Consider the following 26,487-nt stretch of genomic DNA (forward strand, 5'->3'; position numbering starts at 1 on the left):
AACACATGACCACTACTATCTAGAAGGACAAAGGCAGCAGATAGATGAGAGTACCACCACCTGAAGTTCCCCTCCAAGTCACTCACCATCCTGACTTGGAAATATATCGCCGTACCTTCACTGTCGCTGGTCAAAATCCTGGAACTCCCTTCCGAACAGCACTGTGAATGTACCTACACCACATGGACTGCAGCTGTTCAAGAAGACAGCTCACCACCATCTTCTCAAGGGCAACTAGGAATGGGAAAATAAATGCTGGCCCAGCCAGCGAAGCCTACATCCCATGAATGAGTAAAAAAAGAAAAGACCCTGCCTCCACTGCCTTCTGAGGCAGAGTCTCAAAGTCGCACAACTCTCTAAGAAAAAAAAATTCTCCCATCTCTGTCCTAAAAGGGTAACTCCTTTCCTCCTCCTTGTAGATACAAGTTGCTTCCATTTCTTCTCACTATTCAATTTTCAGTCTCTTAAAACCTGGCCTTCGCAATTTTGGTCTCAAATCCATACAGAATCCCCTGCCTGAAGTTCTGGTAAGTTACGTTTTCTGTGATGTTGATTATAGTCTCTATATAGTCTCTGGTACTCAGATACTCATCATCCTTCTCCCTTATTCTCTCTATATCTGTTTCTTTGAGGCATGGCATAAGCATGTGAGGAAGAATGGGAAGGTGAGTCTGCAGTCATCTTCCCATTAGAAGTTCAATGGAGCCAGACCACTCTGGAGTGGTGTGGAATGGTCACTCAACAGAGCTAGGTTGTTATCATCATTTTTCTTCAACAAAGGCTTCATTGTCCTAACTCCTCATTTGGCCTCCCCATTAGCCTGCAGGTATTTGGGTGAGCTAGTCGTGTGGACAAATCCATTGGCTTCAATGAACTGCTTAAATAATTCATTGGCAAATTATGGGCCATTGTCAAAAATGACTAGGTCTGGAATGCCATGTTTGGCAAAGATTTCTTTTAGTAACGTAATAACAGCTTCTGAGGTAGGACCATAAAGACGTTTAGCCTCAATCCAGCTGGAGCAATAATCAACAACCTTGAGGAATGTCTTCTCTTTGAGCTCAAAGGTCCATTCTGAGATGTTCCCATGGTGTGGGCGGAAATGAGGATACCATCATTGGTTCTCTTGGCTCCTGGTGATGGATTGAACAGTAAATGCATTTGAAATTATTTCTTCTAATGAGTTTGAGATCCCAGGCCACCAAATGGAATTTTGCGCTTGAACTGCTTTTTCAGTTACTTGGTGCTTTTTCTGTTGTCTTTACTGCTGTCACCATCTGTTATCATCTGTTGATTTAATTGTGGCTCTTAGCTTATGTTGTCCTTGGTTAGCAGTGAGAAAGACTGCTGGAGGCAAGGCTGTTGGTAAACTTTAATTTTTATTAAACATCCTTCTAACTATGTACAGGATAAAGCTTAGTGCAAGGCTTCACGTAAAACTATCTCCAGCATACTCTGTTGTCTGTTGTCATGTGACCTAACATCACTGATGATGTACTGTCTATTTACATTAACCCTTTACACTACTGTGGCGAGTTGCCTGCTTGAACAGTCGCAGTCCATGTGGTGGAGGCAAACCCATAGTGCTGTTAGGTGGGGGGGGTGGGGGGAGTTCCAGGATTTTGACTGAGCGACTGTAAAGGAATGGCAATATATTTCTAAAGCAGGATGGTGTGTAACTTGGAGATAACCTGAGATGGTGGTGTGCCCATGTGCTTGCTGCCCTTGTTGTTCTAGGCATTAGAGGTTACAAGCTTGGACGGTGATTTGGTGAAAACAGTATGTGACAGGGTCCATCAACTTGCTTCAACGTGAGGCATCCCTGCCCTCCAACAGGACTGAGTTGTCAACTTACTTTCCTTCAAATGGACTTATTCCCCTCTTCAAATACGGACATCGAGGAATGGTTTATTTTTTCTTCAAATATACTTTGAACCCAATCTCAGCATCAGGTTTTCCCTGGTCAAGTATCGACCCGATTAAATGCAGTGTTCTCTACTTCTCCCAACAATATTCCAAACTCCTGCCTCAGATAAACACCCCTATTGCATCCATACGATACGTTTGTCTTCTTTAGCTGCACACTTCTAACACACGACATGGCTGTTAAGCTTCAAAAAGCGCAAATTCTCATATCCACACATGCACATTTGTTGTGTCCTGATCTTATCTGGGAAAGGCTATGGGAGACCCATTGGTAACATTAATAAGAAAAATGTGTGAATGGATCCAGTTGTCACACTTTGATAGGGTGCAGAACAATTGCAGGGTGCTTCTGATGTACAGCTTCAAAGTGACAAGCGCTTGCTAACCTGCAAAATTCTCTGATCAAGAAACAATTTCTGAATACCTGACTCCTTTTGTTATTTAACAAAAAAATGGATATGTGGTTTGACACTCTGGCTCTTCTGCCTTTAGTCCCTCAGCTTGAAGAACACCCTTTACTCTGTGGCCCTCTAGTCAGAACATTGACTCCAGTTTGGTGGAAGGGGGAAATGGGTTAATATTTTGGTTATAGATTTGTTGTCAGAACACAGACCTGGAGGGCGCAGGGGAGTCTGCTCCCAAAGTGCTGGCCTGTTTTTTATCTCTTCTCAGGACTTGTCCACCTACCCTATGTTTTGTGTATTTTCTGCTTATACTTCAGGCTTCTTGTTTACAGGCTTTATTTTACAGTGTCTAGGCTATTCTAGGACGTTTTCATTGCTTTAGATTATGCTTCTTTTAATGTATTTTCATCATTTCACTGAAATGATCTTTCTGTTCTCGAACAGTCCACTGATTTTCTGGTTTCCAGTCATTCAGCTCCCCCTCTATGATTGGGGTTTCTGTTGCTTCTTCCTGGGCCTTCCAATTTCTGAAATTGCTTGCCTATCGCAGGTTTCAGTGCCAGTGAAGGGTTTACACCTGGAACCTTAACCTGTCTAGATGTTGACAGAAATGCTGCATATTCCTCAGACTTGCTGTGCTTTTTAAAACTTATAGTAGTTCCGAACAGTTCCTGTCTAGGTCTGTACCAGTGCAAAACTCTGATGCCAAATAACAAATATATGTCCTTCAGATCCTAGTTCACCATCAACTCCATTAACTTCTCTTCTGCTTTAAGCTGCCTCACCTATTATGACTACTAAACTCCCATCAGCAGCACCAATGGGGCCAAATGGATTCACTGCATTGACTTCAGTTCTGAACTAGCCTGGTCGCTTCAGGCATCTATATCCCTTCTGTGATAAGTCACTCTTGGTATTCCAGCACTGCAGGGCCTGAAAGGTATTCCTTGAAATGTCACCTAGTGATAATGTCATTGGGCTAGTAATCTAGAGGCTCAGGCTAATGCTCTGAGGACATGGGTTCAAATTCCACCACAGTAGCTAAATAAATCTGGAATATGAAGCTTGTTTCAGTAACGGTGAACCTAACAACTATCATCACTTGTCGTAAAATCCCATCTGGTTCTTTAATGTCCGTTAGGGAAGGAAACCTGCCATCCTTACCTGGTCTAGCTTCCATATGACTCTAGGCACACACAAATGTAATTTTCTCTTAACTGCCCTCTGAAATGGCCTAGCAAACCACTCATTTCAAGGGCAATTAGGGATGGGCAACAAATGCTGGCCTTGCAAGTGATGCCACATCCCATAAAAAAAATGTTTTTAAATTCCAATTGATTCCATTCTTGAAACCTGCACAAACCATCAGTCATCTTTACATCTTCTGTCTTGATCTTATTATATCATTCTTGATTCTTTTCCTCCTGGATACTCCCCGTATTCCTTTATTTTAAATTCATTCACGGGATGTGGGCTTCGCTGGCTGGGCCAGCATTTATTGCCCATCCCTAGTTGCACTTGAGAAGGTGGTGGTGAGTTGCCTTCTTGAGCCGCTGCTGTCTATGTGGTTTAGGTACACCCACAGTGCTATGCGGGAGAGAGTTCCAGGTTTTGACCCAGCAATAGTGAAGGAGCAGCAATATATTTCCAAGTCAGGATGCTGAGTGGCTTGGAGGGGAGCTTCCAGGTGGTGGTGTTCCCATGTGTCTGCAGTCCTTGCATTTCCAGGTGGTAGTGGAGCTGGGTTTGGAAGGTGCTGTCGAAGGAGCTTTGATGAATCCCTGCAGTGCACCTTGAGGTGATACACACTACTGCTACTGTGTGTCTGTGGTGGAGGAAGTGTATGTTTGCTGATGTGGTGTCAAGCTTCTTGAGTGTTGTGGGAGATGCACTCATCCAGGCAAGTGGAGAGTGTTCCATCACACTCCTGACTTTTGCCTTATAGATGGTGGACAGGCTTTGGGGAGTCAGGAGGTGAGTTACTCATCACACGACTCTGATCTGTTCTTGTAGCCACAGTATTTATATGGCTAGTTCAGTTCAGTTTCTGGTCAATGGTAACCCCAGGCAGTTGATAGTGGGGGATTCAGTGTTGGTAATGCCATGGAATGTCAAGGGGCAATGGTTAGATTCTCTCATTGGAGATGGTCATCGCCCAACACTTGTGTGGTGCGAATGTTACTTGTTGTTTGTCAGCCCAAGCCTGGATATTGTCCAGGTCTTATTGCATTTGGACATGGACTGCCTCAGTATCAGAGGATTTGTGAATGGTGCTGAACATTGTGCAATCAGTGAACATCCCCACATCTGACCTTATGACGGAAGGAAGGCCATTGATGAAGCAGCTGAAGATGGTTGGGCCGAGGACACTACCCTGAGGAACTCCGGTAGTGATGTCCTGGAGCCGAGATGACTGACCTCCAACAACCACAACCATCTTCCTTTGTGCTAAGTATGACTCCAACCAGTGGAGAGATTTCCCCGATTCCTAATGACTCCAGTTTTGCTAGGGCTCCTTGATGCCACACTCTGTCAAATGCGGCCATGATGTCAAGGGCAGTCACTCTCACCTCACCTCGGGAGTTCAGCTCTTTTGTCCATGTTTGAACCATGGCTGTAATGAGGTCAGGAGCTGAGTGGCCCTGGCAGATCCCAAACTGGACATCAGTGAACGGGTTATTGCTAAGCAAGTGCCACTTGATAGCACTGTTGATGACCACTTCCATTACTTGACTGATGATCAGGAATAGACTGACAGGGTGGTAATTGGCTGGGTTGGATCTGTCCTGCTATTTGTGTACAGGACATACTTGGGGGCAATTTTCCACATAGCCGGGTAGATATCAGTTTTGTAGCTGTACTGGAGCAGCTTGGCTAGGGGCGTGGCAAGTTCTGGTGCACAAGTCTTCAGCATTATTGCCGGAATATTGTCAGGTCCCATAGCTTTTGCAGTATCCAGTGCCTTTAGCTGTTTCTTGATATCACGTGGACTAAATTGAATTGGCTGAAGATGGGCATCTGTGATACTGAGGACCTCCGGAGGAGGCCAAGATGGATCATCCACTCGGCACTTCTGGCTGAATATTGTAGCAAATGCTTCAGCCTTATCTTTTGCACTGATGTGCTGGGCTCCCCCATCATTGAAAATGGGGATATTTGTGAGTTGTTTCATTGTCCACCACCATTCACAACTGGATGTGGCAGGACTGCAGAGCTTGGATCTGATCCATTGTTGTGGGATCGCTTAGCCCTATCTATCACTTGCTGCTTATGCTGTTGGCACACAAGTAGTCCTGTGTTATAGCTTCACCAGGTTGACATCTCATTTTTAGCTATGCCTGGTGCTGCTTCTGACATGCCCTCCTGCACTCTTCATTGAACCAGGGTTGATCCCTTGGTTTGATGGTAATGGTAGAGTGGGGGATATGCTGGGCAATGAGGTTACAGATTGTGTTTGAGTACAATTCTGCTGCTGTTGATGGCCTCATGGATGCCCATTCTTGAGTTGGTAGATATGTTTGAAATCCATCCCATTTAGCATGGTGGCAGTGCCACACAAAACGATGGGGGGTATCCTCAATGCAAAGGAGGGGCTTCGTCTTCACAACGTCTGTGTGGTGGTCACTCCTACCAACACTGTCATGGTCTGATACATCTGTGGTAGGCAGATTGTTGAGGATGAGGTCAAGTATGTTTTTTCCTCTTGTTGGTTCCCTCACCACCTGCCGCAGACCCAGTCTAGCAGCTATGTCATTGAGGACTCGACCAGCTCAGTCAGCAGTGGTGCTACAGAGCTGCCTCAGGGAGATGAAGAGTTTGAGAATTAAAAATAAGCAATTTTAAATTGTTAGAAAAGTCCCCTCATGTGACTCTGTCACATGAGCAGGGACATGTTCTTAATGAAATGTTAAAATTTATGTTTTATTTTCAATAGCTATTGGAAACCTCATCCCGCCCGTGGCAGCAAAAAATTTCATTTAATTACATTGTTAATGGCCTTAATGGGCCTGTTCATTGTTGGCGGGTGTGCTGCTGACTCCCGCGTGAGTGCACAATGACATTGGGACGTTCGCCTGACTTCATCACATGTCATTTAATGCTCAAGCGGATCGGGAGCGCACTTGCCAAAAAATTCTGCCCTCTGTTTTACTTTTATTTACTTTAAGGAAGAATTTTGACTTTGTTCCCTGCCTACTGCAGGAGATTATGTAATAGTACATTGGGGCTCAGCTGCCTCAACAATTCAATGTGTTTTATCCAGAATAACTAAGCCACTCGCTCCAGAAAGTCCAAGGATTTAATCCTTGGTCTGCGCTGAGTAAGCTCATCTCATTCAGGGCACTAGTATTGGCTACTATATCGTTGGGTTAAGGAAAGAAATATTGGCTGGGCCTCCCACTAGCTGATCATTATCCAATAACGTTGGCTGCAAATGTCATTGTGTGACATTGAGGATTAGGCTCAACTATGAACTTCCTTATGATTGCATGGGCCATCAGTACTGACCGTTTGGGCTCACACATCGATTAAGAGCCATTTGGTGAAGATACAAGAGAGCAACAGCCTGCATTTACAGCACAAAGGCCTGAAAAAGGGGCCAATAGAGCAACACAGGCAGACAGGAGAAAGGAGGGGAGAGGAGAAAAAGAGGAACAAAGCACTTCCTGAGCCTGGTCATGAAGAACATAGTTGACTCTTAGCTGTCCTCTTAATTGGCCTAGCAAGCCTCTCGGTTATGCCAAACCGCTCCCAGTGGTTCAAGAAGGCAGCTCGCCACCAACTTCTCGGGGCAACGAGGAATGGCAATAAACCTTGGCAGGCAAGCCTGCATCCTGACATTGAATTAAGAAGACAACAGTCACGGCAATATCCTGGTTCCCAGAACTAAGAAGGGATTTGCTGTCAGCAAGAATGTCATGGACAAAGAATAATGGTCAAGCTCATTCAGGAGATGCCCATAGGACACTACTGTTTAACGATGGCTATCACTAAGTTAACTTTTTCTCAAGAGCACAAAGGGCAGATGGAACTTTTTTCCACAGAACCACAATGTAAAAGTGCCACAGATGTGACTCATAGGTATCAGTGCAAACATGCAGACAGTGGCATCAGTGTTTCCAAGTGCTTTTTATTTGCTGTATTTAAGTCTATGAAACTTAAAAGTAATAACAGGCATTCTATTTCACACTGCCTTTCTCCCTTGCTTGTCTAAGAAGTGCTACTGCTAATTTAGGCAGCCTGTTAAATGGCCTTGCTACTATCAGGATTACTAGCCCAAAATCTATCCATTTTTAATTGCAATGGAAAGTGTTTTTCTCTAATATATGTAAATAGTAGGGTGATTTACTGTTCAACCTGTTTTTTAGGCTACCCCACCCCTACCTCACTACTGTAAATACAGATGTGTTAAATTTATCAACTACTGCCCAGCCAATATCCCACTCGAATCCCATTGCACCGTTCGAATCTACCCTGCAAGTACAAAATTCCATTCTTCAGGAATTTACTTCTGTTCTTGTATACTTTTGGTGCTCCTCTGTTCAGCAAGGTCACAGGCAGGCAGCCTTCCTTCATCTGCAGACCAACAATTCTCACCAAGTTTGAGGCACAACTCATTTGGATTTTAATTGCAGCCTGTTTTGATGTATCCCATCCCTAGGAAAGTAAAGTAGCTTTCAAGAGATTTTGCAATCTCAATCTTTTTGGTCAAAATCTCACCCATAACATTTCCCAATACAAAGAGCTAGGCAGCAACTTCCAACTGTTTCCTATGGCTGCCCACAACCCCCCCCCCACCCCCCCCAAACCTTGCCTAAGAACCTCGCACTTATCACATTGGAGTTACCACCTTGGAAACTAAGGGCCAAGTTTCTGCAGCCGGATTCAGGCTGGAATGGAGGCAGATTCCCCAGATAAAATGGCCACGACTTTGTGCAGTCAGATGTCCTGCCTCCATTTCTGGCTTCAGCGATATTTGTTAAGAAGTGGGGGTGTTGGGGAAGTGGGGTACGGGGGTGTGGGAGGGGGTGGGCGCGCAGGTCTCCAAACTTGCCCGTGCTCCTAAACAGGCCAATTAGTGTAGCTAAGTGTTTGTTAAAAATCCCAATTCTGCAAACGTTTTGAATTCTCCTGGGGGTGGCCAACATTCAGCATCTGTCTGTATCAGACCAGCTGAAAGCAGGTGAAGATCATGTTAGGAGTGAGTCACTGGAGGCAAAAACAGTTTAAAAATGAGTGTTCATGCTTTTCGTTGGATAAGGGGCTTGCCCCTTTGAAGTTAGAGCTGCAGCAGCCCATCACAGATCAGAGGAGGAGTCAGAATTAAGAACTTGTCCAGTTCAGGAGGATGTCACCATCCTGACATCATGTGGGCAATGGAGTAGTCGGCAAGGCTGCTGGACTCCACCCATGCTCCCTCAGGACAACCAGCAGCTTCAGTGTTGGCTGCCATGATGTGTCTGAACCCACGCTTCATCAGACCCATCTCCATTACTGACCCCACAGGCTCTAATTGGACAGGAAACTGGTCTCCATATAAATTAAAGGCTCACCCCCTGCAGAAATGTGAACTTAGGGGGATTTCTGACTCAAAAACAGACCCAGCTCCTTTTTCTTGCATCTGTGGAAAAAATCCAGCCCTAAGAATCTGACTGAGGTCAAAGACCAAAGGTTTCTAGGGGTTTATAAATACATTAATCCCAAAAAGTGTTGGAAACAAGGCCATAAAGAAAAGCAAACAAAGCACTGGGGTTCACTTCTAGAGGGGAAAAAATTGAAAAGCAGCTATGTTAAACTTATACAGGACCTTGTTTAGACACTTGGGCGGGGATTTTCCTTGCCCGCTGGCATCGGGCATGTTCAGTGGCATGATCAGTTTCATGACAGCGTGAAACCAGTTTGCGATTGTCCACTCAGCTCACCAATGGTGGACCACGTTTCCTGCCATCGGGCGTCGGGAACCTCATTGTACTACATCTGCATATCATTAGGCCAGCCCGCTGGAATTGTCCCCCGCCCCACTGCTGTTGGATTGTCCGCCACCCGCCAATGCGTTTCACAGCAGCGTATACAAGGCATCCATTTGGCGGCCTGCACTTTGCTCAGGACTTCAAAGTTTGTTTGCCAACCTTGCTTCCGTCAGCATTCTCTATCATCAGCGCCAGGCTTCACAGGCAGATCTACATCACTTTTAGCGGGGGCTCACAGGCAGGTCTCTACCTACCAGACCAGCCATATGTGGCAGGCTTTTCAATGGCTGCAGGGCTAGGGCTTGCTTGGTGAAGGGGGGAAAGTGGCCTCAGGCAAGGGAAGAGGCTGCAGGACGAGAGTTGCACTGGGGAATGAGGGTACCCCAGGGTGTGCTTGGGGACACATGTTGATCTGTGAAAGTAGCCTCAAGATGGTGAGGGCTGGGAAGGCAGTCTCCAGCAGAGATGAGGCCAGATGGACGTGTGAGGGTATGTGTGTGAGAATGGGTGGTAATGTCCCTTGGACTGGCAGTGAGTGAGATGCCAGTGAATGTGTAATGGGTTTGAGTGTGCGAGTTTAGAGTGATGAAATGGTTGCCATACCCTGGCTGCACAGGTGAGATCATTCATCTTCTATCTGCATTAATTAGTCAACCTCTTCTGTACAGCATTGGCACTGATCACCACTACCATTGCCTGCCAAGCTGGAATGGTAATGTTGCTGCCCCTCCTTCGGCCAGAGTGGGGGTAGAGGACACACGGCGGGCCTCCACAGTGTCCAAAAGGTGTTCGAGGGCTGCAGTCGTCTTGCCTTTTGGGGCCATGTCTTCTTTGCTGCAGTACTGGGCTAGAAGCACTGAGTGCTGCTGTACTTTGAATGTGGTGCCTGGCCTGATGAAGTGATGACGTGGTGGGCAAATCGGAGCCTGCCTGCCTGCCATGCGTTTCCCAGGAATGCATAATTAATATGGGAAGTTTGGGACAACATGGCGTGAAAAGCCACCATTGTGGCCAAAGGGTAAAACATTGTTTTTCCCGCCTGCTACCACACTTAGTGCACACCCATGGAACACTCTGTACTGTTCAGATTTCCGTATTATAAAATGTATACGGAGCACTAGAGAAGGTGCAAAAAAGATGTACAAGAATGATACCAGAACTGGGAGTGTATGCCTATTAGAAAAGGTTAAATGGGCGGTGGCTGTTTTCTCTGGAAGATAGGAGGTCAAAGGGTGACCTGATAGAGGTCTTTAAGATTATGGAAAAGTTTGATGGGGTAGATGTAGAGGACACGGTTCCAATTGTGGGCGAAACCAGAAAAAGGGGTCATAAGTATAAGAAACTCACTAATAAATCAAATAGACAATTTAGGAGAAACCCCTCTTCCCAGAGAAGTTTAGAATGAGGAACTCGTGGCCACAAGGAGTAGTTGAGGTGAAATGCATGGCTCCATAAAAGGAAACTTGATAAATACATGAGAGAGAACAGAAGAGAAGGATATGCTGAAAGGTTAGGTGAAGGGTGGGAGGAAGCTCATGTGAAGCATGAACACTGGCATAGGCCTTATAGGTCGAACAGCCTCTCTGTGTTATAGATTCATTGTAATTCTATGTTGAGTGATCAATGAGGAGATTTGTGAGGGACTGACAATCATTGTAAGGGAGTCATTGGACATTAGGGAATTAAGAGCAAATTGGGTACAAATTGGACACACCCATCAGTCATAAAATGGGATTAATTATCAAGATTGATAATTATCTGCTCAAGAATAGCCAGTCAACAGTCACTAACCAGACTTTAGTCAGGGAAGGCTCTGCTTAACCAAACCTCCCAGATTGAGGACAACCCAAAGTGAAGAGACATTGGGCGGGATTTTCAGGCCTCAGCTGCCGCCGGGATCATCTGGTCCTGCCAAAAGTCAATGGATTTTTGGCTGGGCTGCCTGCCGAATCTCCCGCGGTGGGTCCTGGCACAACAGGTCGGAAAATTCCGGCCATTGTGTACTTAGTCTTCCATAAGGCATTTCATAAACTTCCACACAAACTCGGTAAAACTTGAGCATGGATAAAAATGTAGCTGAAGGGTACAAAGCAATAGGTGCAGGTTAGACAAGTAATGTCCAAGTGGGGAGAAATATTAAACAAAAACAAAAATAGCTGGAAAAACTCAGCAGGTCTGTCAGCATCTGCGGAGAGGAACACAGTTAATGTTTTGAGTCCGTATGACTCTTCATCAGAACTAAGGAAATATAAAAGAGGTTAAATATAAGCTGTTTGAGGAGGGTGGGACAGGTAGAGCTGGATAGAGGGCCAGTGACAGATGGAGGCAAAGGAGAGATTGCCAAAGATTTCATTGACAAAAGGACAAAGGGGTGTTGATGGTGGTGATATTAGCTAAAGGGTGTGCAAAAGGTGACATTTTGACTGGAATGCCCCAGGGTTCAATGTTGGAACCATGCTCTTTCTAATTTGCTTGAATTAATGGCTTGAATTCTGATATCTAATGCAGACTGGTTAAACATGCAGACAATCCCAAACCAGGAGGGGCCCGTGGAATGGAAGGATGTAGTCTGGAAACCACAGAATGAGCTGAACAAAACGCGAGTGAGCCGAACCATGGCTCAGAGGAACAGCCACCTCCTTAAAATGGCTATGGGCAAACAATCACAGGGACCTCCAAGTGGACCCCTGTCCCTACCGCCATGGAACTATGAAGAAACAATACGTCTCACATTGTTTAACTAAGGCAAAACGGATGACTAGGCACATTGCAATGGGAACATTCTTTGTTCCCTTAGATACTTGTTAGAAAAAGCTCCAGAAACCTGAATAACTGGGCGGTTTTTCATGATCAGCATGTGTCTCATTGAATAGCTAATTACCACTTCAAAACACCATGGCAACCCGCCTAGCATCATACCTTCTAGCTTGATGTTAAGACAGCCAGCTGAATTTAACAGAACTACGTTTTTTTAATATAATTTAGCAAAATTTAACTCAAGCAATACAGGTGAAGTCTAAAATTAATGGGTACTGTTCACCTTATTCAACACGCCTTCTCCCTACACTTATATTCTGACTGAAGAATCATAGGGCAGTGGATTGTACATTATCCTTTCCAACTCTGGGGACTGGGCTCACAACAAGCCCATGCTAATGGGATGAAAGGATCAATCTTAATTAAAAAGATCCCAACCATAGTTGATGGAAAATTGTATAGTTCAAACTGGCGTGGCATAATAAGTCCACCAAAGGGGCAGAGGAGAGTGAATATTTTGTTTTATCAAACACATTCCAGGGGATATAGCTGACCTGAGATTGCTTGTTCTGAATAATAAATGCCAAAATAGGAAGGTATTGTGTTTCTAACATCCTTCAACTTGATGAGCACAAAAGATGCAAACAGGAGGGAGGAACGGAAGATAAAACTTTTAATCATTCACTTCCTTCAAGATAAAGTAGGGAAACATCTAAGCAATAGTGGTGAAGATAAAATATGATTTAGGATAATAATTAAAAGGGACATAAAGTGCAGTGGAGACCACAATCAGATCAGGCGCGATCTTGTGAATTGCAGCGCAGGCTTGAAGGGCTGGATGGCCTACTCCTGCTCATAAGTCCAATGTTCCTATTCAAAGGTTGTGGTGAGTGTATTACAGGTATTTTCTCACCCAATTTCTCCTCTCTACTTCTCCCCCTGCCAATTTAGGAAGGCTATTTGACTGTGAATAGCATCACAGCAGAGTTAGATCTTGCATTCATCATCTGAACTTTAAAATTACTGGACAAGGGGAAATATCCATGGGGGGGAAAATGGTTATGGGTGTATAACAGCTGAAAATGCCTAAATTTGGCCACATATATAAAAATCTAATTTAAGGAATAACATATGATGCGTGACCAGTTCACCTCCATGTAGCCACCTCTTTTTGCAAAAATGGTCAGTTTAGGGTAGAATATCATCCCAGTGGTTCTGAGGGAAGAGAAAATTATCTGCAGGAAATGGGGCATGCTTTCTGTAACACCTAAAAAAACTAACAAAATCATTTTGGCAATTTTGCAGTTTTCAAAAAAAAATGGGAGGAGCAAAACTAAAAATCTGGAAGGCATTTTATATCTCTAACTTCTAAATTAACCTTCAGGCTTAATCTTTTGGGTGTTGCCTCATACAATTATACTGAAGTTCATCAATCAAGTGCAGGGTTTATTTACCTTACATTATCATCTCTCAGTGGCTATTAATTAACCTTGCTGCTTGTGTTCAATTAGAAAGCTGTTAGATATGAGGGATTGGAGCTGTTTTTGTTTTTTATTCATTCATGGGATGTGGCTATCCAGCATTTATTGCCCATGTTCAGTGGGCATTGCTGTGGGTCTGAAGTCACATGTAGGCCAGACCAGGTAAGGACAGCAGATTCCCTTCCCGAAAGGACATTAGTGAACCAGAGTCTTTACAACAATCGACAATGGTCATCATTAGACTTTTAATTCCAGATTTTTAAAATTGAATTTAATTTATTTTTAAAAGAAAAATTAAATTTATATATTGCCCTTTCATGTTTCTTAGAAATAAATGCAAGGTACCTCACAAAGTGATGCAATGGGAAATGCAGGGACATTTATTACATAAGCAAATACAACAGACATTCCAATTCCCGAAAGACCACAATATGAAAGCAGACAACTTGCTCTTTTTTTTGCTGGTGTTGGTGAGGGAAATAGGATCCAGGAGAACTCACTTCTTCTTCAAGTAGTGCCTTGGAAACTTCAATGGCTACAACCTTGAAACTCAGGCAAGAGGGACTGTCAACTGAGCATTGGCATAGTGGTGCTGTGGCTGGACATTGGCATAATGGTGCTGTGGCTGGATTATTAATCTAGAGACGCATGGTAATGCTCTTAGGACCTGGGTTTGAATCCTGCAACAGCAGATGGTGGACAATTAAGAGGGCTATTTAGCCCATTAATGGTGCAATTAACGGGTTTTTCGCTGGCTGTCCAACCTTACGGTTGGCGGACAGATGAATCGGCCAGGCAACCTTTGCATTTTTCAGGAAGCCTTTCCATCATTAAATTAAAAAAAATAAAAACGTTTGGGCATAACTTTCACATTGTTTATGTTGAGGTGGCTGGTTCTGATGCGTGGGCATTTTTTACCAGTTTTTAAATTTTTTTTTTGTGTTTAAAATCTTCAGCTCCCTGAGGCAGCTCTCTGCCTTTAGGGAGCTCCCCTGCGCCCGCACTGACTTCAGCCCTCGCGGCCCTCCTACCCCCACACGGGCAGCGCTGAACATTTCAGCATGTTTCACGCCGGCTGACCGTTAATGGAAGAAAGAGAAGTAGAAAGGTGGAAAGTTTTAGGGAGGCAATTCCAGAGCTTAGGGCCCAGGCACCTGAAGGGCACAGCCACCAATGGTGGAGCGATTAACTTCAGGGTTGTTCAAAGGGCCAGAATTTGAAAAGTGCAGATATCTTGGAGGGTCGTGAGGCTGGAGGAGATTGCAGAGATAGGGAGGGGCGAGGCTTTTAGAGGAATTTGAAAACAAGGACGAGAATTTTAAAATCGAGGTGTCGCTTAAGAAGGAACCAATGGAGATCAGTGAGCACAGGGGTGATAGGGAAAAGCAACTTGGGAAGAAGTAAGACAAAGGCAGCAGAATTTTGGATGACCTCAAGTTTACCGAGGGTAGAATATGGGAGACCAGCCAGGAGTGTGTTGGAATTATCAAATTTAGAGGTAACAAAGCCATGAATGAGGCTTTCAGTAGCAGATGAGCTAAGGTGAGGGTGGAGTCAGGCAGTGTTACTGAGATGGAAATAGGCAATCTTAACGATGGCACAGGCACATGTTCAGAAGCTCATCTCTGGGTCAAAAATGGTGCCAACGTTGCAAACAGTCTGGTTCAGTCTCAAATTTTTTTTCCAAGGTGAGAGATGGTGTCAGTAGCTAGGGATAGAAGTTTGCTGCACAGATTGAAGCTTCAGTCTTCCCAATTTTTAATTAGACAGGATAGGGGTTTGCAGCACAGACAGAAGGCAATAACTTCAGTCTTCCCAATATTTAATGAGAGGAAATTTCTGCTCATCCAGTATTCAGATGTTGAATAAGAAGTCTGATAATTTAGCAATAGTGCAGGAGTCCAGACAGGTGTTGGTGAGGGTGTTGTTAGCATACATGTGGAAAGTGACACTGTGCTTTTGAATGATATCATGGAGGGCAGTATCTCTTTTGAGTAATAGGAGGGGGCCAAGGCTGGATCCTCGGGGGACACCAGAGGTAACAGTGTGGAAGTAGGAAGAGAAGCCATTTCAGATGATACATATAAATAATATGGCAACAAGAGCAGGTCAGAGGCTGGTAATTCTCCAGCGAGTAACTCACCTCCTGACTCTCCAAAGCCTGTCCACCATCTACAAGGCACAAGTCAGGAGTGTGATGGAATACTCCCCACTTGCCTGGATGAGTGCCAACTACACTGAAGAACTTCGACACCATCCAGGACAAAACAGCCTACTTGTTTGACGCCCCATCTATCACCGATGCACAGTGGCAGCAGTGTGCACCATATACAAGATACACTACAGTAACTCACTAAGGCTCCTTTGACAGCACTTTCCAAACCCATGACCTGTACCTTGTAGAAGGACAAGGGCAGCAAATGCATAGGAACACCACCACCTGAAAGTTCCCTTCTAAGTCACTCGCTATCCTGACTTGGAAATATATAGCCATTTCTTCACTGTCGCTGGGCCAAAATCCTGGAACTCCCTCCCTAACAGCACTGTGGGTGTACCTACACCACATGGACTGCAGAGGTTCAAGAAGGCAGCTCACCACCACTTTCTTAAGATAATTTCAGGATGAGCAACAAATGCTGGATTAGAAAGCGATGCTCACATTCCACGAAAAAATTACAAAAGAATAATTAGGTAAATAAAAGTGGAACAAGGCTAGTGACCCCACTAGCTGGACGACAGGGGACAGGTGTTGGAGGAGGACAGCATGGGTTAACTGTGTCAAAAGTTGCAGACAGGTCAAGATGGACGAGGAGAGTAGTTTTCCTTTGTCACAGTCTGGATGTCAGTTAATTCATCCAATTCATCCTAATTAATTCTAATTCTAATTAATCGGACACTCTGTCCTTCATCTATAGAGGCTCCACAATGCTGTTAGTGACTGCGCAAACTGTCTGGTTCATTAATGTCAGAAGGAAGGATAGACCTGTCACTGGAGGATGACATTCTTCATACACTGACTTAGTCTTATTTAGAGTCAGATATGAGTAGTGCTGTTCTAGCCAGTCAAGTCAGGAGGAAACCCACCAATGATCTTTGTTGATAAGCTGGTTAAGTTCCAGCAGTAGCCATACAGACACACTTAGGGATCATAAAGGAAGACAGCCAACCTTTGTTTAGATAAACAGGAAGTTTCTCCAAGGGGAGAGAATTTGTTCTTCATTACAAACAAAACAGAAATTCCAATGAGGGGGTGGGGGGTGGGGAGTTTTGGGCTGGACCCATTTCCAATGTTATTTCCAATGCCACCGGATTTCCATTGGAGGGGTTAAGGTTAAAATTAGCCCCAGCAACTTGTCGGAAATGAAGGGGAGCACCAAGTGGGAGAAGGTGACCCAAGGTGTGGTTGAAGAGAGAGGTTTTGAAGACGAACAAATATAAGAAGAGCATTCTAAAGTGCAGCTAATGGCTCTGCCGCCTTTAGTTAAGCAGAGTGAAGTAAAAGGCAGATGAGCAGAGGGTGAGCGCTGGGACTTCAGGCTGCAGGAGGCTGCAGAGATGAGGTGCAGGTTTACAACATGGCGATTTTTGAGAGAATGGAAGCCAGTGGAAGTTGGCGATGGCAGGATTTAATGTCTACATGGGACTTGGCATGAAAAGTGATATGAGCAATAGAGTTTTCCCAGGAGTATAGGAAGACACCGAGGGGGAAAGAGAAAAAGAAAGACTTGCATTTATATAGCACCTTACACAACCTCAGGACATCCCAAAGCAGTGGACAACTAATTATATATTTTTGGAAGTATAGTTACTGTTATAATGTAGGAAATGCTGCAGCCACTTTGCACACAAGCTCCCATGAGCAGCAATGTGATAAATGACTAATATTCTGTTTTAGTGATGTTAGTTTGAGGGATAAATATTGGCAATAACACTGGGGAAAGTTCCTGCACTGCAGTGTGAGTCTACAGCTGTGCTCAAGTCCCTGGAGTGGGACCTTGATACCTCAATGTTCTGGCACAGAGGCTGGAGTGCTATCAACTGAGCCACAACTGGCCAAGGAAAAAGAAGGAAACGTTAGGGGTGGGGGAGAATAAGTTAAAGACAACTCCTGGTTTGGCTTATGGATACTGAGGGTCACAAGTCATAGGCAGAAGTGCAGGAAGAAGCCACATTGTCACAGTTTTGTTTCGCCAGACAGTTGATTTTAGAGGTGGAATCTTGTGCCTTCCCCCATGGCAGGTTTTATGGTGTGGAGGGCATTTAATGTGGAGGGGGAGGATGGCATGTGGGACCCCGCCAGCTTCCCACCTCTGCCCTGTAGATGGCCTTCCTGCCAGCTACCAATTGAGGCTCTTAAGTGGGAAATGAATGGCCACTTAAGGACCTCATACTGCTACTGCTGGTATTAACCCCATGGCGGGCCGGGGACTTGCCATGTGGGGAGCTTAACAAGCAAATCCTGTCAGGTTTGCTTGCGGGCTTATGGTGGTTGGGGAGTGCGGGGTTCCCTCGATAAAGGCATACGGTGCTTGATCAAGGTATCTGGTATTGGGAAAGGGAGGGGCCCCACTGAGAGCTACCCCCTTGTCCTTGCTGCTAACCCCCTTCCCTGCGACCCCCCCCACCCTTGACCCCTCCCCTGTCATCACTCACCTGTGGCCTGGTATTCAGTGGTGATACTAGGCTTCGGGTGGTTGTAGTACCAGCAGCACCAGCCACCACCTCCCCGGTTGCATTGCCGTTCAATAGAGCTGCCAGCCTCTAATTGGCCGGCAGCTCTCAGAGGGTGGGACTTCCATCCCGGGGTCCTTGATCCTGGGGAAAAGCTCGCCGCTGGCCTCTCAGGTGCCTGAGTGGAACAAGATGCGGCGGGCCCTCCCTAAAAGAGGCAACATGGGGCTCTCACCAGTTTTCCAGCCAGTGGCCGTGCCCCACGTTATCTCCCCAAGATTCCACACTAAAAGTAGTTTCTACATTATGAGTATCTGTGTCACTGGTTCAGATCTTATGTTTATTACTGGTCTCCCCTCAGCCAGCATCCTTTCTCAGTGAGGAATCTCGCATAGAAAAAATTGACATTGCAAGGAAACTGGTGTGAATGAAGCAAAGTAGGAAAAATAAACAAGAGATCTTGAAGGGTTAACGGAATTTTGGAAACAGCTCAATGGGTTTGAAAAGTTGTTCACTGCTTTAATGAATTGTTTGCATAAATGTTTCAATCCACCTTCCCCCACATCATGAAAATTTGTAGAAAATAATTTATTGGCCTGCTCTATCTCTCAAATTTCTCAATGCATTTAATAGGCGCTCTGAATTACACCTGCATAAGTGTCTGTTGGATCCAGTGCCCTTGGTTTGTTGGGGCTAAAAAACCTGGGTTGCACACTTGATTCTGGGTGACTGAGTTGGTACAGAGACAGAGATCATTAGGGGATCATTGTTGGAATAAACACATGCTGCTTATTTACAAACTAAACTCAGCAGCTACACTTGTGCTCACAACATACAACTCTGTCTTCACTCATCAATGACTAACTCAAGACTCTCCCACATAGAGGTAGCCCACACTACTCTGCTATTGGATATTAAGATCATGTGACCTTATTACAATATTTGTCTTAAAGGTATATTACATATCAGATTACTACAGAGTCTTACTGGGTCATGGGTTCCTTAGCCACTTCCAACATTAGTGAATAATTAAATACATAAATAAACTGGACATTATTGGATTCTCTATTGTTGGAGAAACTCTGGATGAAGGGCAAGACAGGTTCTCCAGAGGCACTTCATCCTTAAGGGCATTACCAGCAACATCAATCTGATTAGCCAGCAGCTCTGTAGTCTCAGCAGCACCAGGAGGCAGTTGTGCCACTGTGGGCCGGAACTACAAGCAGTTCCCAGGAAGAAAGATGATGTCTCCCACACTTGACGCTAAGTCCAAGCATTTTGGTTAGCCAGGGATTGGAGACCCCAGCGACTGAGGGAAGTGAGGGTTTGAGTTTCAAAGGTGGGTGGGGAGGCACCAAGTAGGCTACCATCTTGGGTGGGGGTGTCCTTGATGGGCACAGGCCCCTCCCGTCACGCCCTTCTTTATCCCTTGCAGTGAAACCTGCTGGGCTGGTCACCTTCCTTCTGCCTTTCCCAGCCGCATGTATTATAGCTCTTTCGAGTACAAACACATTTCCATCTGTTCCCATTCAGATGAGGTTACATTGTTTCATAGTTTGCCATTGTGAGATTTGAACCCTTGATCTTGGGGTTACAAACCCAGTATCATAACCACTTGGCTATTTAGGCCAAGCAAAACATCACCAATGTTATGTGTTTCCTCTTATAAAGATGACAGGACTACGCCTACTCCCCATCAGGGAATTGAACCCCAGTCGTCCGCCTTACAGGCGGGGACACTAACCAGTATACTAACCAGGACTTGCTCCGCATGTATTATAGTGGAGCAGGTGGAATGAGGTCCTTAAATGGCCATTAGTTGGCCACTTAAGGGCCTCAATAGACCTAAGAATGGCCAGACTGCCTGATGCCTTACCCACCCTCCATAATATGGAGTACAAGTCGGGCGTGGGCAGAAAGGTGGTGGATTGGCCACCTGCGTTATTTTACATACCCCTCCCACCTTCACATACATCAATGGTGGGGGGCGGGACTGTAAAACTCAACCCCACAATTCAACTTGTGCTCAGTTTAAGCTAGCACTGCATCTATAATAATAACAATAACCATGAAAAATTATGGATTACAATAATAGTTCTGGTTGCTGTCAAGCTTCAAGCCCTTCAAGGTTTTGAATAGAAACATGGATTTAAAAAAAGAACCAAGTATTAAAAAGCAATAAGAGCAAGGTGCTGCGAGTTGAGCCTGTAGAGTATGACTGTGCTAACAAGAGATGCCATTATCTATCTGGTGATAATATCATCCTACATAACTGATTGTGATCCTACAATTCCTGACACACTTACCAGTTTGGTATCTGTAGTCAACAAGCTGTGGCTTGGTTCCAGACCCGGAGGAGAAACAGGTTGGAGTACAGTGTGAGTCGTCACCATAGTGCTGTTGCCCTGATGACTAACAGATGGAGGCACAACATCATTGGATGCTTGCTGTCCATACCTTACTCCTGTCAGGAGAAAAGAAAAGAGAAATTAGGGGACTTGCTGGAATGATGGATGCTGAGGGTCAAATGTTGAGCACAGTGTTTTCTTTTAGTTGTCAAGACATTTGAATGATAGAGAAGTTCGCCATGTAACTGACCACATTACTTAACTTCTGTAGTCTTCAAAGTACTTCTCCATAAACTTGCTATGTCACAGTTGCTAGTCTTTTAGTGGGGATGTTATTGGGGTTGGTGAACAACACTGAGCAATAAAGTCCACTCTCAGTGCTGTTGCTAGCAATATCTTAGATCAAATATAGAATAAAATGAATTCAAGTACAATTTGCATTTATATAGATTTATAAAAATTCCAGAGGAAATTACAAAGGGATTGGTTTGCTGGGGAGAGAGGCGGGGGTCACTGGGAGTGTTAAATAAATACAATAGATGAGGAAATGGATGCTGAAACATGATGGAAGAGTCAAGAGAGAGGTGGCTGACAGCTTGGCCAATAAGATAGACTTTCAGTAGGTTTTTAAGGCTGTAGAATGAAGTATGAAGAGCTTATGGAGGGAGCATCAAAATTAGGAGGGAAAAAATTCACTATATATGTTACAAAACAAAGTGGACACTTTGGAGTGATTCGAATAGAAGTCTCTGTCCCTGCCTCAAGGTGGATGAGCTGAGATGTGCTGAGCTACACTTATCCTGTGATCCTGCGAATATCTAGGGATTCTGATGATAATTATTAGGACAAGTAATCATGTACAATACTACATCCAGTGAATTACATTTACTATGTTTTGATTTTGCTCAAATTTGAAACTTGGAATATTCAGCAGATCACTTAGCCGAGCAACTCCAGAACAGTCAAGCTTTGCTCTGACTGCCTTTTCTCTTTCCCACTGGCTACTCACCTCTCCCAAAAGTGGTTTAAGGCACATATTTTTCCACCTTCAAAACTAGCCACAAAGTCGGTCAAATTCATTGAGCGGGATGGATTGATATGCTTGCTATGATTGTGCTTCTATGTCTGGGAGATGGGTTTGAATCCAGTCCAGGGTGAAAGATACAATGGCTGCCAGGAGCTTTGTGAAATGAATTTGTGCAATCTCTACCCAGTTCTTAGCTGGTGCAGGTCCTCAGCACCAAATTACCCTCAATTCAGACAAATTGAGATCTAAATGGCAACACAATTGAATTAAAACATTGATATGTTGGACACTGGGGCAACAGGAGGTGCTGTTCTGACATTGAGTGAGAGCACGTTGCTGGGGCAATTAATAGAGGAAGCATTGCTCAGCATCTAACCTATATGGTACCTAACTTGGTGCTGATACTGGTGACAAAAGCATTGAAGATGTAGCATTTATCAAAAACACTGAAGGATTTTTTTTAAATTAAAATAGCACTTTGTAACAAGTGAATCCTTTCTCCAAATGACAAAATACCCCAAAATAGCATAATGGTTATGTTACTGGGCAAATAATCCAAAGAATATGATTTCCAATTCCAACATGGAAGATTGGGAATTTGAATTTATTTTTAAAAAGTTGGCATCAGTAAAAACACTCTTGGGTTGTCATAAAAACCCAAGTGGTTCATTAATGTCCTTTGGGAAAGGAACCCTTCTATATCAGGCCTATATGACTCCAATCCTACATCAATGTGGTTGGCTCTTAATTGCCCTCTGAAGTCAAGCCATTTAATTAGTCACCTTCTCCTCGAGGAATGGGCTGTATATGCTGGCCTTGTTAGCAACACCCACATCCCAAGAATAAAAAATGCAGTCATTCTAAGCTGAGCTTCTCTCCACAATAAAATGACTTCTAGACTCTCTTTGAAGGTCCCCAATTTTATTTCACAAGATCACAAGATTATTGCAGATGAGCGGGGGAAGTCAGGTCATCATAGTCCTCTGAAGGCCCCCAAGTGCAGCATCAAAATGGTACTTAAATGCATCCGTGGTTGTTCTCAGGACTCTATTCAGGAGTCCATTCCATGTATTAATTGCTCTTCATATCAAAAGGGACTTCCTAATATCAGTCCTAAATTTGTCTTTTATTATTTCGAATTCATGACCCTTTTTTCTGGATTTACCTTTTTCATACCAATTACCATCTTATATGAGATCATCTCTCAGGTACCTACTTTCAAGCCTGAAAATCCCAAGTCAAACCAATCTTTCCTCATAATTCAGATCTCTAACACAAGGTCTTGTTATTAGGAACTCAAGTATCAGCATGTTAATTGTGAACTCACTGGTAAAGATTTGATGTTATTGGAGGGAATGGCTTGTACAGACTTGAGGAACCTAAGAGATGATTGAATGGGACTCAGAATTAAGTACAAGGGTTTATCAAGCAGAATTAAAACGTGCAAGTAAATGCTTAAATAGGATACTGTGCTGGCGCCAGCAACTTCCAGCTCTTTTATCTACACCCCATAACTGTGAAGGTGTAAAGTAAAATTACTGCTAATAGTTATTTTTAAAAAGAGAAAGGTTTCCATTTGCATGGCAGTAAGGACACTACAGTTGGCTTCAATGCCCCTGGATCACAGAGGGAAGAAACCTCAGCCAGGATGGGTGCCCACTCTTAAAATACTGTTCAATGTTCCTGCCGGAAGTGTGTACCTGTAAGCATTGGATGAGGAAAAAATGGGGACTCTGGCTGTGAGGATCCCCACAGTTGATCAGCCTTCTGCCATTCGGCATTTAGGTTTACATATCAAGAATGGTCACACGATGTGCCAGAGGGCTGATGGCAGCCACAGGATCATACAGCCGTTTGAGTCAGCCATCTTCAAGAACAGAGGGGAGAAACGGGACTGGGCAGGAGTCCAAAGTTAGATTATATAAGGTGTAAAACAAGAAAAGCACATGGGTTCAGCAAGCTTGCTCCTCCAGCAAAGCATGTATAATCTGACCCACCCTGAACCCTCCCTAATTTAGTCAGAAAGCAAAAAATTGGTGGGAAGAAGCTCTAAGGTATCTTCTCTTAAAGAACAAAATACTGCACTATACCCATTAATAGTGTAATGACTGTAGCCAATGTTAATTGCTGCGCAAACCAAATCCCAGATGGAAATTTATCTTATGGGCCATAACCATTTTTTTGTATACTGAAAACGTACTGCTCTCAGCCGCAAGAAGTCCAGTAACACTCTTGGGATTTTAAATTTAAAAAGTAAAAGTTATATTAACAAGAATACAAGAAAACTTAAGCATACAAGATTAACACTTAAGGTTAGTCTTACAACACATTCCCCCCAAAAATTCTCTACTTGATCAGACCCATAAGTTAACACCCTCCAGGCAATGCTTCCTTATAGATGTTTAGCTACAAAAATCCCGTAACATTATCCAAGGCAGACTGCTGTAGCTTTAATAGAGGCATACCACATGACCTCTTAGCTCTCCCCTACTCTGCTGTGGAAATTCAAACTTCAGAACAAAACTGCTTATTGCAGCCCAAAACTTTTCAGGCTTGGACAGGGTGGCTGATTCAAACTGCATACTCTCCCAGCCCAGAGCTCTAGCTAATAGCTCCAGCTGCTACATCTCACAGCTGCAGCTCAACTGCAGCTCCAGCCCCAATTCAACTGTTACTCCAGCTATAGCTACTCTAAGTTCTCTATGGTAACTCTAAAATACCTTTTATTCCCCTTTCATCTCAGGCTACATTGTTCTCACACCTCTTTGAAACTCAAATCTTTCCAAATATAAAACCTTTCATATCTCTATTTTGCCTTTGCTGTCAGGTCAATAGAATAAAATATCCCCACTTCCATTTATCTATGAAACTCCTGCAAGATGTTTCTTTTCACCTCTGACTTCCCTTTGATATTCAAACAACCTCTCAACTTACCTAGAAATGCTAACTTTAGATCCAACCTATTTACTTGTGCCTCAAACCTAACACCTCTATCCTTTTCATGTTTTAAACCCCCCCAGACAAACTGTCTCTGCCCAGCTTAATTAAATCAAACATACACAGCCTTCTTCACAGAATAACACAATATTCCCCAAATTTTTTTTTAAAAAAATAACCTCCATTTCTCAGTTCATTGTCTGGACATTTTTCTAGTCCCAGTCACAGCACTTCATAATGAATGTAACTACCCATGCCTTTACCTCTGGCTGTGATTTCAATACCATACTGCTGGGACAGTGTGGGGGATGGTGGGAAGAATGCTAATTCCAAAGATGTATCAGCCTTGTTGTAAAGATATTTTCTCGCAAGTACATTTCACTAAATTCAGTTTGTTTTCTAGTTTGTAGGAACATTCTGGGTTTACCTTATCGAATCTAAGGTTTTACACTAGGGAGTGAGACTGTGACAGAAAACGGCTGATGCTGTAAGCTGTTTTATTTTCTGCTGTAAGGTCTGATGTTTCTTCAGTTCGCCTTTTTCTTTATTTTCACAAAGAATTGGGTCTGGTTAAATTGGTCAGCACTTATAATTTTATGCTGCTTATTGACTATTTGTTTCTAAATTTTGGTGTGTTACTGTGACTTTTCCACAACATTTCTTCTTTCCCAGTCAAGAGCCGCCCAAAAACTAAATGAATTATAAAAAACCACCACTAATCACATGGGGAATTGAGCAGCTTGGGGTCAGTAAGTATTTTCTCCACCCCTCATTGTTTTTTCTACGTGTTTTCTCTTCTAATTTTCTCCCTTTGTCTCTACTCCTGAAAGATGCTGACTTCTTCTGGTAATAGTTCCATGGGCACTGGAGACACACATTATCCCATTATTAATAGCTAAGTCTGGAGGTGGAGTGCCAACTGCTGTCTAACATCAGAGTTGAGCCCCATCCAATTCTCAGCCAATGTTTGTACAGTGCACCTTATAGAGCTATACCATTCAGTCCATTGCATCTATGCTGGTTTTCTTTAAAGCAGTCCTGTCAGTCTCATTCCCCAACTCTCTCCCCATAGCCCTGTAAGTTTATTTCCTTCAAGTGCCCATCCAATTGCCTTATGAAATCATTAATTGTCTGCCTCCACCACCTTTGTAGGCAGCAAGTCCCAGGTCAATATCTGTTCTTCCACACATACCCCCTACATCTCTTGCCAAAAACTTTAAATCTGTGTCCCATAGATCTTGTATCACAAGCTAATGGGCACAGCTTTTCTTTGTTGACCTTATCTAAACCTGTCGTAACTTGGCACATCTCTACTAAATCTTCCCTCAATCTCCTGTGCTCCAAGAAGCTCCCTCCAGTCTAATCTTCAATCTAATCTTCAGGGGCTTGCTGGAGAGCAGTCATAAATACAGCACAGAAAGAGGCCATTCAGCCCATCAAACCTGTGACAGCTATTTGGTAGATCAATCCACCTAGTTTCCTTCCTTTGTTCTTTCCTATAGCCCTGCATTATTTTCCCCCTTCAAGTATTTTTCCAATTCCCTTTTGAAATGTGTTTTTATCTTTTTTGGTTTGAGTATCTCCTCCCAGCAGCAAGAGCTCTGGGAAAATTTTCTTTGCCACAAGCAGTTTTAGTGCTTCTGTCACTATTCAAACTGAAATCTGCTCATTACAGAACAGCAATCAAACTGAACTGTATTCCTCTCCACAGATGTTGTCAGACCTGCTGAGTTTTTCCAGCTATTTTTGTTTTTGTTTCGGATTTTCAGCATCCGCAGTATTTTGCTTTTAATCAAACTTGGGACCTTCCCAAGTTGCCTGGTTGCACAGGATTGGAAACTTCAGGGGAAATTTTAACAGAACTCATTAGGCAGGAATCTTGCAAGATACGGGGACTTCAATAGCGAGTAAAACTGCGAGATGTATAAAACCAGCATTGTACCCAATGTTTCCTAATGGATAGGTTAG

General features: G+C 43.8%; 1 protein-coding gene across 2 annotated transcripts in view; it reads right to left on the minus strand.

The window, feature by feature from the left end:
- Positions 1-26,487, minus strand: part of hnf1a (HNF1 homeobox a) — a 226,434-nt gene that overhangs the window by 95,557 nt on the left and 104,390 nt on the right. For both annotated transcript variants that reach the window (XM_041203155.1, XM_041203154.1), the window contains exon 5: positions 20,514-20,671. In XM_041203155.1, the coding sequence (XP_041059089.1) occupies positions 20,514-20,671 (158 nt within the window). The remainder of the gene's footprint in view (positions 1-20,513; positions 20,672-26,487) is intronic.

Source organism: Carcharodon carcharias, chromosome 13, assembly GCF_017639515.1.
Source record: "Carcharodon carcharias isolate sCarCar2 chromosome 13, sCarCar2.pri, whole genome shotgun sequence".
Taxonomy (NCBI): Eukaryota; Metazoa; Chordata; class Chondrichthyes; order Lamniformes; family Lamnidae; genus Carcharodon; species Carcharodon carcharias.